Consider the following 21,931-nt stretch of genomic DNA (forward strand, 5'->3'; position numbering starts at 1 on the left):
GGAGTGAGAGAGGTGAGGCGTGAGGGTGGGTGGTCGGTCGTGTGGGTGCCGGGTGGGTGGGCCGGTGGGAGGTGTCTGTCTGGGGTGAGATTGAGAAACAGAGAGAGTGAGAGACAGAGAGAGGCAGATTGGCAGAAGAGAGATTGAGAGAAACGAAAGAGGGTTTTGTGATTCCTAAGAGTGAAAACGACATCCACTCTTCAGAAACGACACATCCACTCTTCAGAAACGACAACATAAATTAAAAAAAAACGAAAACATAAAAAAAAACCTCGGTCGGTTCGGTTTTAACCGACGAGCCCACAACAAAACCGAAACCGAACCGAGTATCTTGTTGATCTGTCGGTTAACCGAACCGAAGTGGTTCGGTTCCACGTGGCACCGCCGTTTTAATTTTTGAGCGGTCAATTTTTCGGTTGGTTGCGGTCGGTTTCGGTTTTTTTTTTTTTTTACGGGCCTAATTTTGGCACATACAGTTACAGCCCAAAGTAAGTCCCAACAGCTTCATTCAACTTCCTCTACTACTTCTGCAGACACAGAAAAATAAAAATAAAAAAATAAAATTATGTGCTTTTCCACTATAAATTGACATTCGAAGTCATTGCGTTTGTTGTGTAGTCTGATCTCTGAATTCTTCTTTTGTTCCGATAAAATGGATTCGGAACTTTTTCTGTGACTTTCTGTTTCGTTATTGGTTACTTATTTTTCTTGATTTGATTTTATTTTTTCGGAGATTATAATGTGGAAGTTAGTTCGATTCGCCGCGTCGAGTTTGCGCCCATCGAGGCGGTTCTCGACGGAGATTCCTGGTCCCTCTATCGTCCATAAGCGCGGTGCTGATATTCTCCATGATCCCTGGTTCAACAAGGTTCGTCTTCGTCGTATTTTTCTTTTCCTATCTTCTTTGAAATTTGTTTTTGTTTTTGGTGATTTGTGACTTGTTGGTTGTGGTGGCGTTTTGATGTTTATAGATTTTTTGTTTTTGCTCTTGATTTGTAGTTTGATGAACGCATCACTCTTACATTTATGGAACATTGTGCATTTCGTGATTTCCTTTTCTTTGTTTCACTGTTCTTGCTTTTGAAAGAGAGAGAGGAAATGTACTGAATGACAAGTAAAATCATGTTTTTGTTTTTTGTTTTTTTGGGTGTTGGGAGTAGTTGAAATATTGAATTGAGGTAGAGCATGTTCATGTGTGGATAGTAATTCTGTGAAGTTGGGTGATGCAGATTTTTAAATGTGATTATTGATGAATTTGTTTCATTTTGTCACTCTGTTTTTGAATCTGTTTTCCCCTTTGCAAGAGCAGGATACTGGGTTTCCTTTGACTGAAAGAGATCGGCTAGGGCTTCGTGGTCTCCTCCCACCTCGCGTCGTATCGTTTGAGCAGCAATACGCTCGTTTCAGTAAGTTATCTGTTCTTCTGAAGATGAATACGTTTGGTATTGTGTGAGAATTATTGTGCTTGCTATTTGCAGTGTACCAAAAAAATATGACTGTTAGGATTATACTTTACTTTCAGCAGCTCCAATAGAATTTTACTTAAGAACCTGCCATTTGGGCCTTCATGTGCAGCTAAAGCAGTAAAGGGAACGTTTAAGCTGTTTGTTTTGACCAACTGACGCCATTACCTAAATATTTTTGTTTTAACCAACTGATACTATTTAACAACCTAGTTTTTCTTTTGTACGTTTCCTGCTTTCTACTTCTATACACTTCACTTTCTGTGGCAGGGTTTAGCATAAATTTTATTTTATTTTATTTATTTTTATTTTTATTTTTATTTTTTTTTGGGTTGGGAACACTACCCTTTTACTGATTTTTTCTTTTACGCTTTCTACTTCTATAGGCTTCACTTTCTGTGGCAGGGTTTAGCACCACTATTTGTTTTTGGGTTGGGAACACTACCCTTTTACTGATTTTGTTTTTTATTACATTTCTTTCGCAAGAAAAAGCTAAAAATACATCATCCTTGTACTACGGCTAATTGAATTTTATTGAGGGAGTGGAATAAAACTGCAGTAATAGTGTCCTTACTTGGTGCTTGCTCTATATTGACCATTGACGATTGGCAAGATTGTCAGACATGTTTAAAAATCAGGAGCAGCAAACAAGAACTGAATATTGGATAGAACCCTCCCTTAGAGCAGATTCTAATAAATATTTATTTGGAGTTATAAATTATTACACAGATAGAAGAAGAGATTATGATTTGAGGTTTCAACTCTAAATAGAAAACTACTGGAGAGGTAAATATTTCGAAGGCTCTGCTTCGTTTGCCTTTCATCTGATCATTTTCTTTTCTACCACAGATCAAAATGTAAATAAGCAGCGAATTTGATATGTTATCGTTTTTTTTTTGTATCTCAGAATTACTACGACTGAGTCAGATTTGTTCAATGAATATGAATATTTTGCAAGATATGTTTACTATCATTGAGGATGACCTGATATTTCTATTTTATGTGTACTTCCTTTTCTTTTCCATTACTATTAGCATCTGATGAGATTTTCTCCCAATAATTTAACAATGATTTTGGCATTTTTATCATGACATTAAATGATTGTTAACTTGCCAGTGGAGTCATACCGGTCACTTGAGAAAAATACACAAGGCCAACCACATGGTTCTGTTTCCTTGGCCAAATGGAGGATCCTAAATAGATTGCATGACAGGAATGAAACTTTATACTACCGAGTAAGTTGCAGTTCCCTTTTCTAGATGTTAAAAACCTTAGCTCTTTTACTTTTTTTTAAATTTGACGTGATCCGGTTGCTTTTCTCTCAGGTCCTTATTGATAACATCAAAGATTTTGCTCCAGTCATATACACTCCCACTGTAGGATTAGTATGTCAAAATTACTCTGGGTTATTCAGACGCCCACGCGGAATGTACTTCAGTGCGAAGGACAAAGGGGAAATGATGTCGATGATCTATAATTGGCCAGGTCAGCAGGTATGCTGTTGTTCATATTAAATGTAGCACCCTTTTGTTTCTCCTTTTAAAGAATGTTGTGCAATGATGAAGATTTTGTGAGATTTTAGATGTTTGCCTGAAACCTCCATTACTATTCAAATCAAAAGATATCTATTTTCTCAAAGTCCATGGGAAAAGAATTAACCTGTCTTTCATTTCATCATTTTCCCCCTGATGGGATAAATGCCATAAACGTGTTATATCTTTCTTTTAATGCTTCCTTTTTTTGGAAGTTCAATTTAACAGAAGTTATTGACGTCATTATAAGAGTTGCTATGTTTCTAAAAGCATCAATTCTTCACAGTGGATGTTTATTTCCCTACTATATTGCAGGTAGACATGATAGTTCTGACCGATGGTAGCCGTATTCTTGGCCTAGGTGACCTTGGTGTCCAGGGGATTGGAATACCTATTGGCAAACTTGATATGTACGTTGCTGCAGCCGGTTTCAATCCACAGAGAGTACGTGTTACTGTGTGTTTAATCATTTGTGTTTGAACTCTCTTTTGTTCAGTACATAGGGGTGTCTTTCTTTCTTTTCTTTTCTTTTTTTTTCCTTCGTTTTTTGAAACATACTTAGGGTGTCTTTGATATGGTGTAATACGCACAATAAATTTGGTATAAACAAAGTTTCTATCTTCACTGAATAGTAGGAGCATGAATTCATGGTACACGAGTTTACTGATATGGAGTGTGTTAATGTCCTTTTCTCAAAATTTCTTGGAAATCTAAATGATAATGCCATCTCTTTTTTACCTGACCTTTGTCAATCTGCGACAGGTACTCCCAGTTATGCTAGATGTTGGAACTAACAATCAGAGGCTCCTTGAAGACCGTCTTTGTAAGCAGTCTTTCCTTTTGAATGATTCTTGTTCTTTTGTTCTTTTCCTCCTTGGGAAGAGATGATACCGGTGTTTCACTTTTCTTTTCATGAGCAAAATTTACACCAAACTGCTGATTAAGTTGTATTGCCCATTATCTTCTAGAAAAGATTTTGAGGACATCTATTCACGTTCTTTGAGTTCGATAGATTTAGGACTTCGACGGCCTAGGTTGGAAGGAGAAGAGTATCTATCAATTGTTGATGAGTTCATGGAAGCAGTTTTCACACGTTGGCCCAAGGCCATTGTGCAGGTCTATTTCTTTGAGAAGAATGGCTTTCATTTTATGTTTAGTTTCTATTTGTTTGATGACCTGATGATTATTCAATTATCTCAGTTTGAGGACTTCCAAATGAAATGGGCTTTTGAGACGCTGCAGCGATATCGTAAAAAGTTTTGCATGTTCAATGATGACATACAAGTAATTGCTTGGCTTAACATCTTTCTATCTTTAATGAACCACTTACTGTAAAACAGAGTGCCCTTGGATTCTAATACGTGCATCTGACAGCCCTGTTTACTTATTTTAGGGAACTGCAGGAGTTGCACTTGCAGGACTACTGGGAACTGTCAGAGCACAAGGTCTACCATTATCTGACTTTGTGAAACAGAAGATAGTTGTAGTCGGAGCTGGGAGGTATTGCAACTTGATTCCATGCTGAACTCGCAACTAGATTTGCGCGTTACATTTTCATCAGTTGCTTGTGCTTATTTTTTGGGATTTGTCTCACCTATTGTTTCTTGTCTTTCAGTGCAGGGCTTGGTGTTCTTAGCACTGCAATACAGGCTGCTGCAAGATTGGCAGGCATCAATGAAACAACCGCGAAGAAACAATTCTTTTTGCTTGACAAAGATGTATGTTTCTGTTCTTTCTCTGTAAGCAAGTAGTCATCTTTTAGTAATTTCTTACCCAAGGATTATGTGATTACATGCCTCATGTAATCCATTATAGCTTTTTTCACTAATATCACAGTACCCGTCACTTTTGGATGCAGGGTCTTGTAACAAAAGAGAGGAAGAATCTTGATCCTGCAGCTGCACCATTTGCTAAAGACCCTGTAGAGATCGATGGGCTTAGGGAGGGAGCAACTCTTATTGAAGTGGTAAATGTTACATAACTTCTCTAAGTTGCCTCTGATGTAAAAAGCTGATCTTATATGCATTTTTATCGAGAGCATTTGCTGCTAATTTGTCTAAGGTCATTTATTGCCATGAAAATTTCAATAGCTATGAGCTAATTTTTTTCAGGTTAGAAAAATCAAGCCCCATGTGCTTCTTGGTTTGTCCGGAGTTGGTTGTGTTTTCAATGAGGAGGTGGGTTCCGTCTTAGTTTCTTAGCTGGTGCATTCCCTGTATCTTGTAATCCTGTGTCTCTTCAAATCTAGATTGTTTTATTGAAGGTGATATGAATGTGCTTGGAATTTGTTATTGATTAGAAACTTGGCTTGGCTATGTAACCTAATTTATCAAAAGGGTAAAGCTCATCATTTTTTGAGCGTTTTTTATTTGGACATTCTAAGTGACGTTTGATTGTCTGTTTATATTTTAGAAACATGACTGCTGATTTTGACAATTGGCTCATAACACAATATGCTTTATTCCTTTTATTTCATTCTTTTTCTCATTCGACCAAATTTTATCCTGGATTTATGAGCCAATTTATTCGCTATTATCACAACACTGCAAATGCATTGATGATTTCGAAAGCATTATTTTCCAGTATATTTTGTCTTGAAATTGTTATGTTTCATTTTACTATTTGACATTTATGTATGTTTATTTTAACGGTTTGCACTTTAACCAGGTGCTTAAGGCAATGCGAGAATCAGATTCAACTAAACCTGCAATTTTTTCTATGTCAAATCCCACGATGAATGGTTTTCTTCAGCGAGCCTTAATTTCATTATGGAAGCTAAAGTTTATATTGACGACTCATTATTTTTTATGTATATTCTATGGATCAGCTGAGTGTACTGCTGCTGAAGCTTTCAAGCATGCTGGGGATAATATAGTCTTTGCAAGTGGTAGCCCTTTTGAAAATGTTGATCTAGGTAATGTTTCATCCTAGCAGCATAAATTTTGGTTTCAATTGTGACTTTCTCTTCTCATTGTATATTTGGTTGCAGGCAACGGAAAGATAGGCTATGTTAATCAAGCCAATAATATGTACCTGTTTCCTGGGTTAGTTTCCTTTTTCTCAAATTTTTAGCTAAGTAGGGTTATTTCTTGATGACATCAAGCTAAATTTTTAGTTGCCTTTCGTTCAGGATTGGTTTGGGAACTCTTCTCTCAGGTGCTCGTTTTATAACGGATGGCATGTTACAGGCAGCTTCTGAATGGTATTTCATTAACATTACTTTTTTCTTGCACCATTTTACCCTGATGTAGGCTGGAAAACATGATTTACAGTCAAGTAGACCTTGGCGTTTATTTCCTTTAAACTGATCGTTATCGTTATAACTATGACTTTGTTGTTACCTTTGGGCTACTACAGAACACTGGGGAAAAAGTTTTGGCTCATTGAACAATAGTGCTCTGAGTTTGCTTGAACTTGAGTTGAATGTGATCAATGTATTACTCTTTAATTATGGAACTTTGTTACATGAACCTGGAAAGTATTGTTTCATCCTTCTACTTTTGTTTTTTTATTTTTTTATTTTTCCTTATTTTACATGAATCTAAAATCACATATAACAGTTGTCGGGGAGATTCGTGGAAACTTGTTCTCTTCAAGAGAGTAGTATCTATTTTGGGATTGCGTATTTTGCAGTAGCACCGCCTTAGTCACTAGAACTTAACGTAGGAGATATTTACGAACTACCTTTGACAGTCTGTAGTAAGTTATGTGGTAGGTTTTCATGATGGTAGGGAAAATCTTCTATTGTTATGCGTCCCAATACACTACACCAGGCACTAGTTTGTGTTCAGAAAAGTCTCTCTATAGCTAAGAATCTGCTTTATTTTGTCAAAAGTTCACAAATGATTTTTCTTTCCCCGTAGCTACTTGTAGAATTTTCCCCCATTAATTTCATCGATGATGTTCTCTGTGCAGCCTTGCCTCTTATATGACAGATGAAGAGATCCAAATGGGCATCTTGTATCCATCTATCAACAGGTAATTTGCTTAGGTTTCTAGCTTCAAGTGTGTGTTTAGCTGTTATCATGCTTGTTTCATGCTGGCATCTTGTGTATGCTTGTTAAGAAATTGTTACACAGTCGTCAAGTTTTTGATACAGAAACGTTTATATTTGATTATTTCCTTGAGAACCATCTAGTGGTGTGGGATTTATCCAAGGACGAATCTATTTAAATTAATAGCTCCTGCTGGAAAGTGATGAAAATGTTAAACCTTTCACGATGGTTTATAAAAGTGCTCCTGCTGATCACGTATTTCATGGTGCAGTATCCGGCATATCACAGCAGAGGTTGGAGCGGCTGTTGTGCGAGCAGCTGTTGCAGAAGAACTGGCTGAAGGACATGGTGATGTAGGGCCGAGAGAACTCAAGCACATGTCAAAAGTAAGCATGCCAGTTCAACTTCAACTTAACGACAGTATACAGGCACTAAATTTTTGTTCTGGTCAAGTAATTGTTGGTAATAAAGCGTCCCAGTAAAAAATCCCAGACTCAGAATTATATATAAAAAGATTTACTATTAAATATCAGTAATTATTTGCAAATGCAAGTGTGCAGATTACAAGTACAAATTGTTAATTACTAAAAAGAGGGAAGCCATTATTTTCATAGAACATTTTGCAGAACTAGAACTGAGTTGGAAATCGGTCCATTAGTATTAAGGGGATATTTGTACTTTTTACTACTATGCAAAGCCTTCTCATACCAGTTTGGTAAATACAGCAAAAATTTTGAATTTGAATCTGTCCAATCATTTTTTTGCTATATCTTTTTTGGATGCAGGAGGAGACAGTACAATACGTCACACGCAATATGTGGTTCCCTGTTTACAGCCCTCTTGTTCATGAAAAATAAAAGCTTAACTCAGTTGTATTACGCGCGTTCTTAGAGGCTGGTTTGCGTGCAGGGCGCATCCTAAAATTCTGTGGCCAAGCAAATAGTGTCTTGGTTTATCTTATTGTTGATGTGGACTGGAGCTAGTAAAATTTCTTTGTTCTTTCCTTGAGATAATCATAAACTATAAATCTGAGTTATTGTTATAACTTATATGTTAGAGATATTGTTCCAAATCAATTATTTAGCAGCGACTTGTATCTGTATGCAAGGGAAGTAAATTGACTTGTAGTTAAGAGGCAATGAGACATCCGTACTGTATGATATAGATAATTCTTTGAATAAACGATTTAGCAGCAACCTGTATGCAAGAGAAAGCAACATTCTCACGAGATATTCTCATGACATGTAGGAAAAGCAGCCAATTTACTTGCAGCATGTGTGTGTGTGTGTGTGTGTGTGTGTGTGGTGTGTGTGATATCATTATTAAAATTGTGGTTTGGGTCTTGTTCGGTAAGGAAAGTGGAAGGAGTGTGAGGAATAGTGAATGGACTTAAGGAGAGAAAAGATAGTGCTTTGAAAAGCGATAATGATACATTAATTACGGCAAATAATGGAGCCTTGCTGTATAAAAAACAAAAGAGTTGCAGAAGAAAAGTATGGAGTCTTAGGCGTCTGTTTTATGCTGGTTTTGGTTTAAACGGTGTTTTTTTTTTATAAAAAATTTAAATTTAAAAAATTTTGTTACAGTATTTTTTTTCAAAAAATTTAAACTCTGATTTAAATTATTATTTTAAATTCATTTTTTAAACAGGCACTTAGTGGTATATGGCACATTCTGATAAAAGTACTATGCATTTGTAGCAGTGATATAATTTCTGAAATGTCTTGTATTGATAAATGCTAGCATTATTTTTTCTATTGTAACTTTCTACATTTACTGTTTGATACATAGACTATATAATTTCATTTTCTATTTAAGTAATGATATATCATTTTAGTGCACTCCACATGTTAAATAGTAAATGTAAAGAGTGACAAAAAATATGACAAAAAGAGTGATGTTAGTATTTCTCGTTTCTATAAATATGGATCCAAAAAGGTTGCAGAACACAACTCCCACACCACCCAAAAACTTCTCCACACCTCTCCCCCTTGTTCTTAACATTAACCATTCCTTCTCTTGTATATATGTGTATGATTTAATGCATATATCTTGAACATAAAAAAATAATTAAATTAACTAATTATATATACTTGCGTACTCTACTTTGCATATATATACATGCAGCCACGCAGGGAAATTGGAATGAAATAGCGACTCAGACCTATGAAAAAGCAGAAGAATGCCTGAAAACTAACTACTACGGCACAAAACAGTGGTTGAAGCACTTATTCCGCTCCTCCAATTATCTGATTCGGCAAGAATGGTTAATGTTTCCTCCTTTCTTGGGTCATTGAAGGTATAACATATCAGGTCTTCCTTAATATATATTGTTTAGTTTATTTTTTCATTTTGTCTAATTATTGTTTTTTGTGTTTAATTATTGTTTTTTGTGTTTCATTTTTGTTTTTTATTTTTGTTTTTGTTTTACTTGAGGGAGAGCAGACTTCAGCTTGACTAAGCATAAAAAAAATGATACCGCTATGTTAAGGTTTCTTATAGTTATAGTTTTAGATTCATAAAAACAAATTCTTTTTTTTTTTTTTTTAAGTGACGCAGACAAAAAATATGAAGATTTCATCAACGAGATGCAATATAACCTTCTTTTTTTTTTTTATTTGATTGATTTTGTTATGATTTAGCATTTGCTCATTTAAATCGTACCAAGGAACTGTAAATAAAATAGGTTATTTTAGTCAATGTTCACTAGATGCACATTTTAGTTTGCAGAAAGAAAAATGAGATAATTAATTCTTTTCAATGTTTTCTTGTTCAGTGCATAGCCAATGAGCGGGCTAAAGAAGTCTTGAATGATGTTGAAAACCCAACAGAAGAGCGAATTGATGAGGTAATAACTGAGTTTCTAAAGGATTTGAAAGAGGGTATGTTGGAAACAAAAGGATGGCCAAAGCATCTCTCAGCCTACATACTTTCATAAGCAGCCTAGAATGCCTACACAAGGATGGTGGCCAAAAATTGCCAAAGTATGTGCATCAACAGTGTGTGCCCAGGCTATGTCAAAACCGATGACTTGCAGCACCGGCCGGCTAACTGCTGCCGAAGGAGCTCAAAGTGTTGTGAGGTTGGCACTGCTACCCGACGACGAGCTTACTTCTGGCCTTTTCTTTTCTAGACAACAAGTTGTGTCATTTTTCTGAATGACAACACTTGCATGGTCTTGGACCCATTGATCCAGTACTACCACTAGCTTACGAATTATTCGCAATAATGTTGAAGAGCCAATTAAGAAGACGTTTCGACTCATATTTCTATTAATGTATTTTCTGTTACAGATGGACAAATATTTTTATGTGCTGATTTTTTTGGAATCAGATCGTTTCTTCTCTAAATTGAGATCTTTTCTGGTAAAAGTGAAAAGAAAAATAAAGACAAAAATAAAGACTTCATTTATTGGCAATGCCACATTTATTAATTGGTATGGAAAATCAACCTGTTTCTTTTCCACCATGTAATCCAATTGCATTGCTTTAGTTGTGGAAATTGGATTTAAAATTTTCTATGATGAAAACTATGGTCCCCCCTCGCTAATTAGTTTTTTTTTCCTTCCATATCATTAGTTTTGAATTTTTGTCTATTAGTATTGAATTGATTAATTAGCCAATGATTCTCCCAACTTCGTTGTTGTTGTTGTTGTTAAAATTCTCTTTATTATTTTTGAACAATAAGTGTGAAAGTGACGGAAAAAGGTGTTACAATTTTTTTATTAGTACCCAAATTATTTGTTTAGTTAGCTCGATTAGTATCTGAATTTAATTGTTTTGACAGTTTTAGTCTCTAACTATAAAAGTTTAAATCAATTTTAGAAATTTAAAGAACGTAATCACATGCTTTATCACTGGATAATTTTAGTTGTATATAACAGTAATCACATGCTTTATCACTGGATAATTTGAGTTGTATAGAAACAGTCACATAGTGCAGAATTTTCTCTTCAATGTATTGCCCTTAAAAACCTTTGGGAGTTGGAATATTTTTCACCTCATGCATGTGATAGTTTTTGTAAAATTTTTAATTTTTTAAGCTATAATGCGATGGATATGACTTACTTTGTTTTCAAGAAACAAATTATCAAGTTAACAAACAATAGTACCAATAATTTTTAGATTATCTCCAAAATAAATGCTAACGGGAAAATTTCATATTGGTACCATAAATTTTAACATAATTATCTTTTGATACGATGTATTTTCAATCATTTTGAATCGGTACTTTAACTAAAAGATAATTACGTGCTACTACTATACATATTTCACATAAAAAGTATGAAAATGGAATATTTACTAGGTTGTTCTTAGGCAAGTAAAACTAGACAAAAGCTAAGGACGGCAACAACGTACATATTTATGTGTCATGATCAATACAGCTGTAAAGCCTATAATAGAAGGGTCATTACCAAATATTCTAATACTCTAAATACTTGCACATATTTACATATAGCACTTGTTGTTGGCAAACAAAAGAGAGAGCTAGACAATCCTTTTGAGTAGAGAAATCTCTCAAGTCCATTTTAATTATTATCACTTCCACTTTAATATAATCTCTCATCAATAATGGAGCAGAGCAGGAATGTTCCAACTTTCTTGCAACAAAGAGGTGAAGATTAATTTTATTTGCACTGCTATTAGCATAATTTTTCTATTTAAAACTCTAATTTCTTATGTTTTCATATTGTTTGCACTTCAGATATGCTGTTGTTACAGGTGCAAACAAGGGGATTGGATTTGACATATGCAGGCAATTATTTTCACGAGGGATCAAGGTGGTGTTGACCGCCAGAGATGAGAAGAGGGGTCTTGAAGCTGTTGAAAGACTGATCAAAGAGTCAGGTCTCTCTGATGACGTCGTATTTCATCAGCTTGATGTGGCTGATCCAGCTAGTGTTGTTTCTGTGACTGATTTCATCAGAGCCAAGTTTGGGAAGCTTGATATCTTGGTATATGCTTATGTTTTTATAACTTGTATTTGTAATGACTGAGAAAATCTCAGACTTTAAATAATACAATTTATGTATTGAAGCCAAGGATTTTCATAGAAAATATTATGCTATATTTTGTGACTGAAAGATTTATAAAATTAACATCTGTATTATTAAATTCTGTAGCAGATTTCATGCTAAGTTTATGTTTTATGATCAAGTAAATTCGATCGATAAATTCTTGCCGTACTTTAAGACGGAAGAATTTTCAGTACATATGTAGTTTGAGAATCTTAATTTCAAGAATCTCAAAGCACAACATGATGTTAGTAGCGTATAAGAAAAAAACGCTCTGACATTTTAAAAGAAGAGAAAATCCTTAATTGCCAGACAGCTAGGTTAAAGTCACAAGATAAATACCTATAGTAGGATGGTACAATGTGAGCTCGGAAGTTGACACCGTCAGAAACAATGTAATTCCCGGAATATAATGCAGAAAAGTTAAATTTAGAATTTGTTCAGTCTAGAATTAATTTCAAGACTTGAAATAGTTCAAGATATTACGCGAGTAAGAATTTAATGTGATATCAAAGTAGTCAAGGATTTAACATTGAACTGTAAACAAGCAGTAGAAAAGAAACCGTCAGAAACTAAAATTTCCTGTCGGCTAAGTACTTCCTTACAGTCAATATAATTTTATCTGATTCAAGAGAAATTTAAGAGATGAGACAAAAGTACAAGGGGTAGGTTAAGATTTGGTAGGATGACATATGTGATTTGATGGTGGTAAGTGAAGATAAATCATGACATATGTGATTTGATGGGAGTTAGTAAAGAGAAATCATGACATATGTGATTTGATGGGGGTAAGTGAAGAGAAATCATGATAAAAAAATTTCTCCCCTTCCCTTCACTTGGCCGGCCATGTTAAGGGGTTTTAAGCTAAAAATTTTGATTAGTTGAGTGTGCTAGAAGACTTCATGATGAGTTGAATCAAATCAACTATTTAACAAGAAAGCTTACCTCACTTCTCTCTTGAAGTATCCAAACCGGCCAAGCTTAGGATGTTTTAAGTAAAGTTTTGATTAATTAAGTTGGACACAAAGGCTTGATTAAAAGCTAAGAGGGGATTGAGCAAAGGGCTATAAATACCAGATCATTGGTGTAAGCAACCTTTTCCTCTCATTTGCTCATTCTTCTCTCATTTTCCTACAAACAAAAACCGGCCCTAACTCTCTCTCTTATGCTCTCTCTATAATTTTTCTTCCACTCCCTTAAATACAAATACTGGCTTAAGATCAAGAAGGAGAAGGAGGATCAAAGTGTTATAGGAGGAGTTTAACCAAGGATTTTCTTTCCTTAAGGGTACGAACTCTAAAACCTTTCTCTCTATTTTCTTTTCTAGCAAAGTTTAAGTTTGAGAATCCATTGATGTAATTTATGATTCTCAAGGAAATAAGTTGTAATAAGGGTGTGTGAGTTTTAAGTTAGTTTTGTGAGTTTTGAGGTTAGTTTGATTAAGCATTATGTGGTATGTTTATACTTGGTTAAAGTTTGCTTATTTTGGGTTGGAGGAAAAATTTTCCGGTTACTTTAAACGTGAAAATGAGAGCCCTAGAGCGAGATTTTTCAGTATTTTAAAATTTGAACTTATGGTTCTCGATGTTTTGAACGTTTTTCTGTGACTGTGACAAAACCCAAGTTTAACTCTAAATGCAAGTTTTAAGCCATTTTGTAAAAACGGGACAGGCTGTCCAACACAGTTTCAGGAAAAAGACTGCAGGCACTGTTTTCAGCCAAAAGAGGCCTTTAGATGCTGAATTTCAATTTTCTCTAAAAACAAAAATTTTATAGATCTCGACGAGGCGAAGAATTGTCGTGAAGAACAGATTTTCAAAATCCGACCCTAAGATGTAGTAAAACACAGATTTCAGAAACTGCACAGTTTCAACTAAACAAAACTAATACAGTGTTGGTTTTAACAAAATGTTACCCGAGATATGATTTTAGTAAAATACTATGGTTTTAGACCTCACTTGAACGAGGAATAGCCGTGAAAAAGATTTCAAAAAAAAGGGTTTCTACAACATAGTTTTACGGTGGTTTACAAATTAACCGTAAAATGACTTGTGGAATAGTTTCAAAAGTCAGTAGTCCAAAAGAGATTTTATAATGGGATTTTAGTGCTTGTAACTAAATAAGTGAGTAATCGGTTTTATAAAAAAATCGAATGATAGTTTCTTTTAAAAGCTTAATAGTTTTTGAGCAAAACATCATGATGGGCACTTACGAGCTAAATATGTTAGGCCCCTAGAATTTTAAAGTTAGATGCGGGTCCAATGCCCGTATTAGTTCAACAATCCTGTTTGAGTTTAAATTTTAACGGCCTAAGAGTTAGAATGCCGTGAATAAGTTTCTAGGCCGAATTAGGCCTTAATATCATAATAAGTCCAATGAGGAAAATTATGGAGAATAAGTTACTATATTGGGTAAATGATTTTCAATCTAGACATAAGTATGTTAAGGGCAATTAAGGAGAATAAGCTTTTGAGGATTTAATAAATTGATCCTTATAGTAAATTATCCTTCAGTAAAGGAAGGGAATACATGCCTTAAGTAAATGGCTAGATTTCCTTCATAAGCTGCTAAAATAGAATAGCAAACGACATATAATCTCACTCTCTCAATGGGTGTTCATTTTCAGAAGTAAGCAAGTAAGAGAATAGGCTGTTTGGCGAAAAGTGGATTCCAGCTCTGTAAATCAGGTAAGTAAGAATCTCGCCTACAGTATGAATAGATTTTAAAGAAAAAGTTACACATGTTATATATGCATGTTTATGCTTTAAATATTGTATGCGATGTTATCTCATGCTGCATACACATAAGCAGTTCACATGAATTATATGTGTTTGAGTTAATTTAATGTTATGTATGCTATGCTAGATCATACTGCATACACTTAAGCAGTGCACATGAATTATATGTGTTTGAGTACATTCCATGTTATAGTATGTTATGCTATGTCATATTGCATACACCTTAATAAGTCAAGAGGAACTTATAAGAAGAAACTCAGTTAAGTGTCGTACCAGCCTCCGCGAGGGAGGTAATCAGACTCCGCAAGGGAGATAATCAAACTCCGTAAGGGAGATAAAGGAACGAAAAAAAAGGTCCTCCGCATGGGAGGCACTCAGTTCAATTTAAATCACGGTGTCGTTGGGGACCTTGCAAACCCTTACATCCCGATGATTGCACGCAAATGGTACGAGTACTGGGGCCCATCAGTAAGAAAGATAAGATAAGATAATAAGACTATGATAAGACATCATAATTAAGCATAATCAGCTCATGCATATTTATTCATGTGTACTTACAATTATTTTACGAGAGATAATTCCTACTTGCTGAGCGGAAGCTCAATCAGATATGTTCATGCTGTAGGTAAAAAACCTATCAGCAATTCTTGAAGGGCAATGGCGAGCAGCGGACAAATGGTGGAGATGAGAATGGATACCGCTCGCAAATATTTTCACAATCAGTTTTACGTTATAAATAGTTTTGCTAATTATGATTCGAAAACTATATGTTAAATGGTTTTGTGGATTATGATTGTTAGTAAGCAAACTTACGGAGTAAGTATATATAAATATATATATATATATATCCATATGCTTTGATAAACATATATGTTAACGTTTGAATTTTTTATCAAGAAAGCAATTCGTAACATATGTCGTATTAGTAAGTTTTTTTTTTTTTTTTTTTTAAAATGCTACAGCATTCCTACAGCATTTTAAAAAGAATGCTACAGCATTCCTACAGCATTTTAAAAAAAGAATGCTACACATTCCTATAGCATTTTAAAATGCTGCAGCATTCTAAGTAATAATTTTTTTAAAAAAAATGTTCCGCAAATTTTTTTTTTAAAAAATGCTACAGCATTCCTACAGCATTTTAAAAAGAATGCTACAGCATTCCTACAGCATTTTAAAAAGAATGCTACAGCATTCCTACAGCATTTTAAAAAAAGAATGCTACACATTCCTATAGCATTTTAAAATGCTGCAGCATTCTAAGTAATAATTTTTTTAAAAAAAATGTTCCGCAAATTTTAAAAAATCTCAGTAAGTACAAGTTAATTTCAACTACAGTGACGGCCACCCAGGAAGGTCGTCATAGTATCTATTTATTAAGAAATGCTAGCATCACTTTTTCTGTGTGAACTTCACTATATCATTTTCTGTTTAAATAATAATTCATCATGTTATTGAAGTCAACGTGTGAAACAATAAACGCAGCAAGTGATAAAGGGAGTGGAAAAAAAGTGATGCTAATATTTGTTTTGTTTTGTTTTATTTTTTTCTGCCAAAGATATAGATTAGGTTTTAAGGGAGTTGTTTACTGAATAAATACAATGACAAAGGGACAACTGTTAGAAAGTTTTTTTATTTTAAAAAAAGCATAAGAAGGGGATTGTGTTTATTGAACTATGGGAATTTATACAAATATACTTTTTTTTTCTTTTTCGTGATTGATCCTTCTGGTTTCAGAAACTACGAAGGTATTTTATGAAATGGAAAAACTTGTTGCAAATTCATTCATACTTTGTGGACCAAAAAACAATTAGAAAAGCAAATGAAATCCTTAAATATTAGGCCGGATTTATTTATGAAAAATACATTGTTTAATGAAAAATCTATGAAACTTATTTTAAACATATAAAAAACATGAATTTCATAATTTTATTTTGAACTTAAATGTTTTTATCATAGGTAAATTGGACAGTTGAACCTTGAATTTTTTGTTTTTTGTTTTTTAGTTTTTGCTTAATACACTCTAAACTTTTAATTTTAGTAAATTGCATCGTGAGTTTTAAAATCAGTAACAATTAAAATCCAATGGCTAACAAGCATTATCAAATTGGTAGTTAAGTATACAAGATTCGCATATGATCTGATTTGAAAATGATGAACTTTTCCTTTCATATACGAATCTTGTGACTTAAATCATCAATTTAATAACACTCCTTAGATATTGGATGTCGATAAATTGTTGTTGATTTTTCAGATTGTAATATGCAAAAATTAAATGTTTAAGATGTATTACGCAAAAAAATGAAAATTTAGAGTATTGCAATATTGCAATTTACTCCTTAATTCTTTTAAATGTTTGAAAAATAAATTATTTTCTTTGAAAATTAAGGGTATTTATGTCTTTTTGCCCTATTTTTTTGTCTACAAAGTGTGCAAGGGATACATTGAAATAAGTTTTTCAAATTCAATGAATATGTTTGACCTTATCTGATAACGTATTCATTTTAAATTTTTATAGACCAAAAAAAAAATTCATTTTGTTTTTTTTTTTCTCCATTTTTAGAACAAATAAAAATAATATGTTTGGAAACTACCTTTTACTCTTTGTTTATCAAAATTATATTTAAAAGACATGTAACTTATTTTTGTTTTTTAAAACCAAAAAGTAAATAAAATTGTCAAATGATGTAGTTTGACCCCTAATCTTTTTAAAATTATAATTTGAGACCTAAACTTTTTAAAAATAACACTTTGTCGTCTTAACCTTTTACAATTATATTTTGGTCCCTTAATTTTTTAAAATTATATTTTGACTTCTTAATTTTTTTTTTCAAAATTATATTTGACTCCTAATTTGTTAAAAATTACATTTCTCCTAAATTTGGAAAAATTTACAATTTGGTCCTAAATTTTTGAAGTTATTTGTGAATAGATCGTTAAAAATTGTGTCAACCCATTTTCATCATCCACTCATACCCCAACCTCAGTTATGGTCCCTTTTGTCGGCCCAATCCCGACGATGGTCCCGACCCAAGCTTGACGGCTGTCCCTGCCCGACCTCGTTGCTAGTCTTGGCTCAACGATGTCGTTAGTTCCGGTCTGCCGGTTTGACCCCAACGGTGATCTGGCTTGTTGAGCCAACCCGATGGCGTTCCTAGTCCTCTCGGTATCGGTTGGAGCCCTTCAATCTATCCTCGACAACGATTTCAGCTCGACCATATACCGGTCCCAACTTGTTAATCCAACCTCAGTGACCAGCCTTGCCCATTGGCATTGGCAATAACCATGACGACGATCCCTGTCCCAACATAAACCTCGGAAAGTTGATCTAACCATGATACCTCGATCCTAAACCATTAATGAGTTCAGCTTTAATAGTGAACACAACCTACAACTTTTGTTAAAATTTTGAAAATAAGAAGCTTTTGTTAATACAAAACGTTGACAGAGAAATAATAAATTTGAGAAATGAAAATGGCTTGATTGCTTTTCATTAAGGATGAATGAGTATATATATATACAATATACACAGTTGGAAAATGAAGAAAGAGAACTATTCTGTACAGCTAATTGCCAGCAATGCAGCAGCTAATTAAGGCCAAAATATTTACATCCAAAAATAGATAAAATACAGCAACGCAATAATTGACTTAGGCATTTCCCTTGATATGCCCCCTCAAGATGGTGTCCTTGGGAAGGACTACAATCTTGACTCGCAAGGTATGGAGCCGGTGACGAGATAGCGGCTTAGTTAGTGCGTCGGCCAACTGATCATCAGAGGAGACATGAGAAACTCAGACGGCACCACTTTGGATTTTTTCTCGAACAAAATGGAAATCTATGGCAATGTGTTTCATGCGAGAGTGAAACACCGGATTTACACAAAGATATGTAGCACAAATGTTGTCACAATAAACTGTTGGATTTGTTGGTAATGAAATCCCTAGTTCTTGTAACAATGATTGTAGCCACGTAATTTTAGCAGTAATGGAGGCAACTGCTCGATACTCAGCTTCAGTAGAAGACCGAGCAACAATACGTTGTTTCTTGAAACTCCAAGAAATGAGATTATGTCCAAGAAAGATGACATGAGCACTTGTTGAGGTGCGGTCATTTGTGTTGCCGACCCAATCAGTGTCAGAAAAACCATGAAGTAACAATGGAGAATGGCAATGAAGAAACAAACCATGGTTGATGGTACCGCGTAGATAACAGAGTAATCGTTTCACTGCAGACAAGTGTTGAGTGGTAGGACGATGCATAAATTGAGACAATTTGTTAACAGCAAAAGCAATGTCCGGACGTGTAAGAGATAAGTATTGAAGACCGCCAACAATTGAACGATACTCTGTTGCATATGTGAGGGAGATACCATCAGTGAGACTTGGCACATGATTGGGAGACATAGGCGTGTGAACATCCTTTGCGTTGAGCATGTTGGCCTTCTCCAATAGGTCATGAATATACTTGTGTTGTGACAGGAGAACACCATTAGATGAATAAATGACTTCAAATCCTAGAAAATAGGAAAGGGTGCCAAGATCTTTGATTGAAAATTTTGCCGCAAGTTGATTGGTGAATTGGCCAATAATGCGGTCATCGTTTCCTGTGAGAATCAAGTCATCCACATACACTAAAAGATAAATAGTTAGGTGCCTGTGATTATAGATAAAGAGAGAGGCATCCGATTTGGAATTAACGAATCCAACCGCTAGCAGAAATTGTCTAAGTTCATGATACCATGCCCGTGGAGCTTGTTTTAATCTATATAGCGCCTTCTTAAGGTGACACACATATGTGGGATGATTCTTGTCAATGAAGCCTGAGGGTTGACTCATATAGACATTTTCCGTCAAGTGTCCATGAAGGAAGGCGTTATTGGCTTAGTTTGATAGTGCTGTGGATTTTAGAAAAATTGCTTTTAACTGTGCTGAAGAAAAAAACAACTGTTACAATAAGCAGCTAAGTGTTTCGTAAATTGTAATTATAGTAACTGTGCTGGTTCCAAAATCAGTGTAATAGCGTTTGGTAAATTTTGAGGTTGAATTGTTGTGGGTATGTAAAATGACCAAAATAGACATGATATGAAACTTAAATATATATAATTATTTTTGGTATTTAGAAATACTTGTTTAACTTTTAAAAAAAATCTAGATATGATTTTGAATTTTTTAACAATAAATTTATGATAATTAATTCTCTTTTTTTTTTCATTTCTTCATTCACAATATAATTACAACTAAAAGAAGCATTAGTGACGATTACTCAGGGACAGTTGCAGTCTTCAAGTTGTGGAATTGTTTTGTGCTCTCTCTCTTGCAAAGCTTGGCAGGGACAGTTGCAGTCTTGATAACACAACTAAATACCATAATTATCAATTTTGGTGGGGTTCTTCTAAAAAATTTGCAAGAAAATATAATAAATTTGTTGAGAAATTTCATACCAAGAAACGAGCTATGTCAAATGATAATTAATTATAAGACCACAAATAAAAAACATTTCAAACATATTCATATCCATACACACACACACACACACACTTAGGTAAATGAGCAAATTCACACATTGATGGGTGAGGCCCTCCGATTAGGCTAGGTGGAGCCGCCTGACTTCGATTAGGATTATCATTTCCTAATCAAAATACCATTGGTATAATAGGATTATTAATGAAGCATGCTAGAGTGAAGCTATGTGATTTATTTATTTACCTGCATTGGATTGTTTAAGCAAAAAGAAATAAATATATGAAGTATTGTTTTATGACACATTTTGCTATTTTTTTTTACGTGCTTATTTTTTTGACAATAAAAACTTTATTGATAAAATTCAATAACAAGGGCAGAGGACAAGGAATCCTCAAACCAAAAAGAAACAAAAATGGCCAGGTGTGAAAAACTGACTATCATACAAAAAGAGCAAGATAAACACAAACGATATCTCAAATCAAATCCCTATTACATCTTCCTAATTCAAAATGACCAAAGTAAACAGGAACCTGAAGCAGCCCATAGCAATGCATAGAACTTTGCCTTCTCAAAAATATCAATTGGCCCATCGCTTTTTCCTAAAAAATTATGCCATTCCATTCCATCCACAGACACGAGACCACCATATTCGATGTTTGTTTCGTGAATAAGTTTTCGCCGCAATGTATCATATAAATATGTAGACCTGCAAGTAAACACCGGATTCCGCATACTGTGGATTGTTTTCAACATACCTAATATCGAGCAGAAATATTTCAAGGCATTTTTTAATAAATAATCTCTGAGCCCTAAGGCATGCAACTCAAGACAACCTTCTAATAATTAGAATTAATTACTCAAATAAGTATCTACTTACGATATGCAGTCATCAAGTCGTTTGAGCAGAGTGAGAAAGTTCTGATTTACAACATTCATATTTGGAGAATAAAAGTTGGTAGATATCTGCAACAAGTTTGACAGCCACGCATAAATTATGTTGAAATGATAAGAACTAAATAGTTTAGCTTAGATGTAGAAAATAAGAACAACAACCAAATGAAAACTCGTTCTTTTTTTTTACTTAATTTGCATGTCAATAACCAGATCGACTTGTTTAAACTAAGAAAATTGCATATAATATGAAAAATTGAGTTAAACAACTTAAGCATATGTTAATGAAGATGCTAAGTGAATCAAAAATCAACTTAGTTCTGTTTCCTTTGCATTTATATCCTATACTGGAGGGATAGGTAAACACGTCTGAAACATATATTACTTGAGCAAATGTTTAGACTCTAGGCAAGATAGCATTCGAACCTTACATTTTCCAATTCATCAAAATAGTTGAGCTTACTGCGAAGTGCTTCCGCAAATTCTATTAGTCTTTGCTTCTCTATTACCTGCAAAGAAAGACGGGAGCATAAAAAAAAAATGTTTTGAACCAAAAATACAATGAAAAAGTATCAATAATTTCATGAAAAAGTATCAATAAGTTCAAGAGATAAGAAAAAGTTCAAGTCTACTCAACGTGTTCAAAAAGAAAAGCAGCAAGGCAGTATTCTTTAAAAAAAATAAAGCATATATATATATATATATATATATATATATACACACACACACATATATATATAAACCATCAATACATACCAACCAAATAATAAAAATCCTCCATAGAGAATAATAAGTAACAAACAAACATAGAAAAAGGTCGGCGGATGGACGAAATC

The 21,931-nt window shown here is 34.1% G+C and overlaps 1 protein-coding gene, 1 long non-coding RNA gene and 1 pseudogene across 3 annotated transcripts; 2 read left to right on the forward strand and 1 right to left on the reverse strand.

Annotated features, from left to right (window-relative positions):
* The first annotated feature begins 585 nt into the window (after positions 1-585).
* Positions 586-8,220, forward strand: LOC21389976 (NAD-dependent malic enzyme 2, mitochondrial). Its single transcript, XM_024173002.1, has 19 exons — positions 586-868; positions 1,310-1,406; positions 2,580-2,698; positions 2,789-2,956; positions 3,311-3,439; positions 3,758-3,818; positions 4,008-4,111; positions 4,196-4,279; positions 4,389-4,495; positions 4,611-4,713; positions 4,854-4,961; positions 5,107-5,172; positions 5,663-5,735; positions 5,823-5,909; positions 5,985-6,039; positions 6,126-6,197; positions 6,911-6,973; positions 7,262-7,376; positions 7,776-8,220. The coding sequence occupies exons 1-19, from the start codon at positions 740-742 to the stop codon at positions 7,845-7,847; spliced, it is 1,812 nt and encodes a 603-aa protein (XP_024028770.1). The 5' UTR covers positions 586-739; the 3' UTR covers positions 7,848-8,220.
* An 833-nt stretch (positions 8,221-9,053) lies between these two features.
* The window catches only part of LOC21389977, a 21,498-nt pseudogene continuing 8,620 nt past the window's right edge, over positions 9,054-21,931 (forward strand).
* On the reverse strand, positions 20,531-21,608 carry LOC112093803. Of its 2 annotated transcripts, none has more exons than XR_002903215.1 (3): positions 21,527-21,608; positions 21,082-21,167; positions 20,531-20,959 (listed from the first exon to the last, which is right to left on the reverse strand). It is a non-coding gene; the product is annotated as an uncharacterized LOC112093803 (long non-coding RNA). The 2 variants fall into 2 exon arrangements; XR_002903216.1 differs by having other exon boundaries at positions 21,522-21,602.

The sequence above is a fragment of the Morus notabilis genome, unplaced genomic scaffold (assembly GCF_000414095.1).
Source record: "Morus notabilis unplaced genomic scaffold, ASM41409v2 Scaffold215, whole genome shotgun sequence".
NCBI lineage: Eukaryota > Viridiplantae > Streptophyta > Magnoliopsida > Rosales > Moraceae > Morus > Morus notabilis.

Bases quoted from the DNA above. Each gene is read 5' to 3' on its own strand.
- LOC21389976 (XM_024173002.1), top strand. From the start codon at position 740: ATGTGGAAGTTAGTTCGATTCGCCGCGTCGAGTTTGCGCCCATCGAGG. The intron at 2,957-3,310 runs GTATGCTGTTGT...ACTATATTGCAG, and splicing joins ATAATTGGCCAGGTCAGCAG to GTAGACATGATAGTTCTGAC. The intron at 3,440-3,757 runs GTACGTGTTACT...AATCTGCGACAG, and splicing joins CCGGTTTCAATCCACAGAGA to GTACTCCCAGTTATGCTAGA.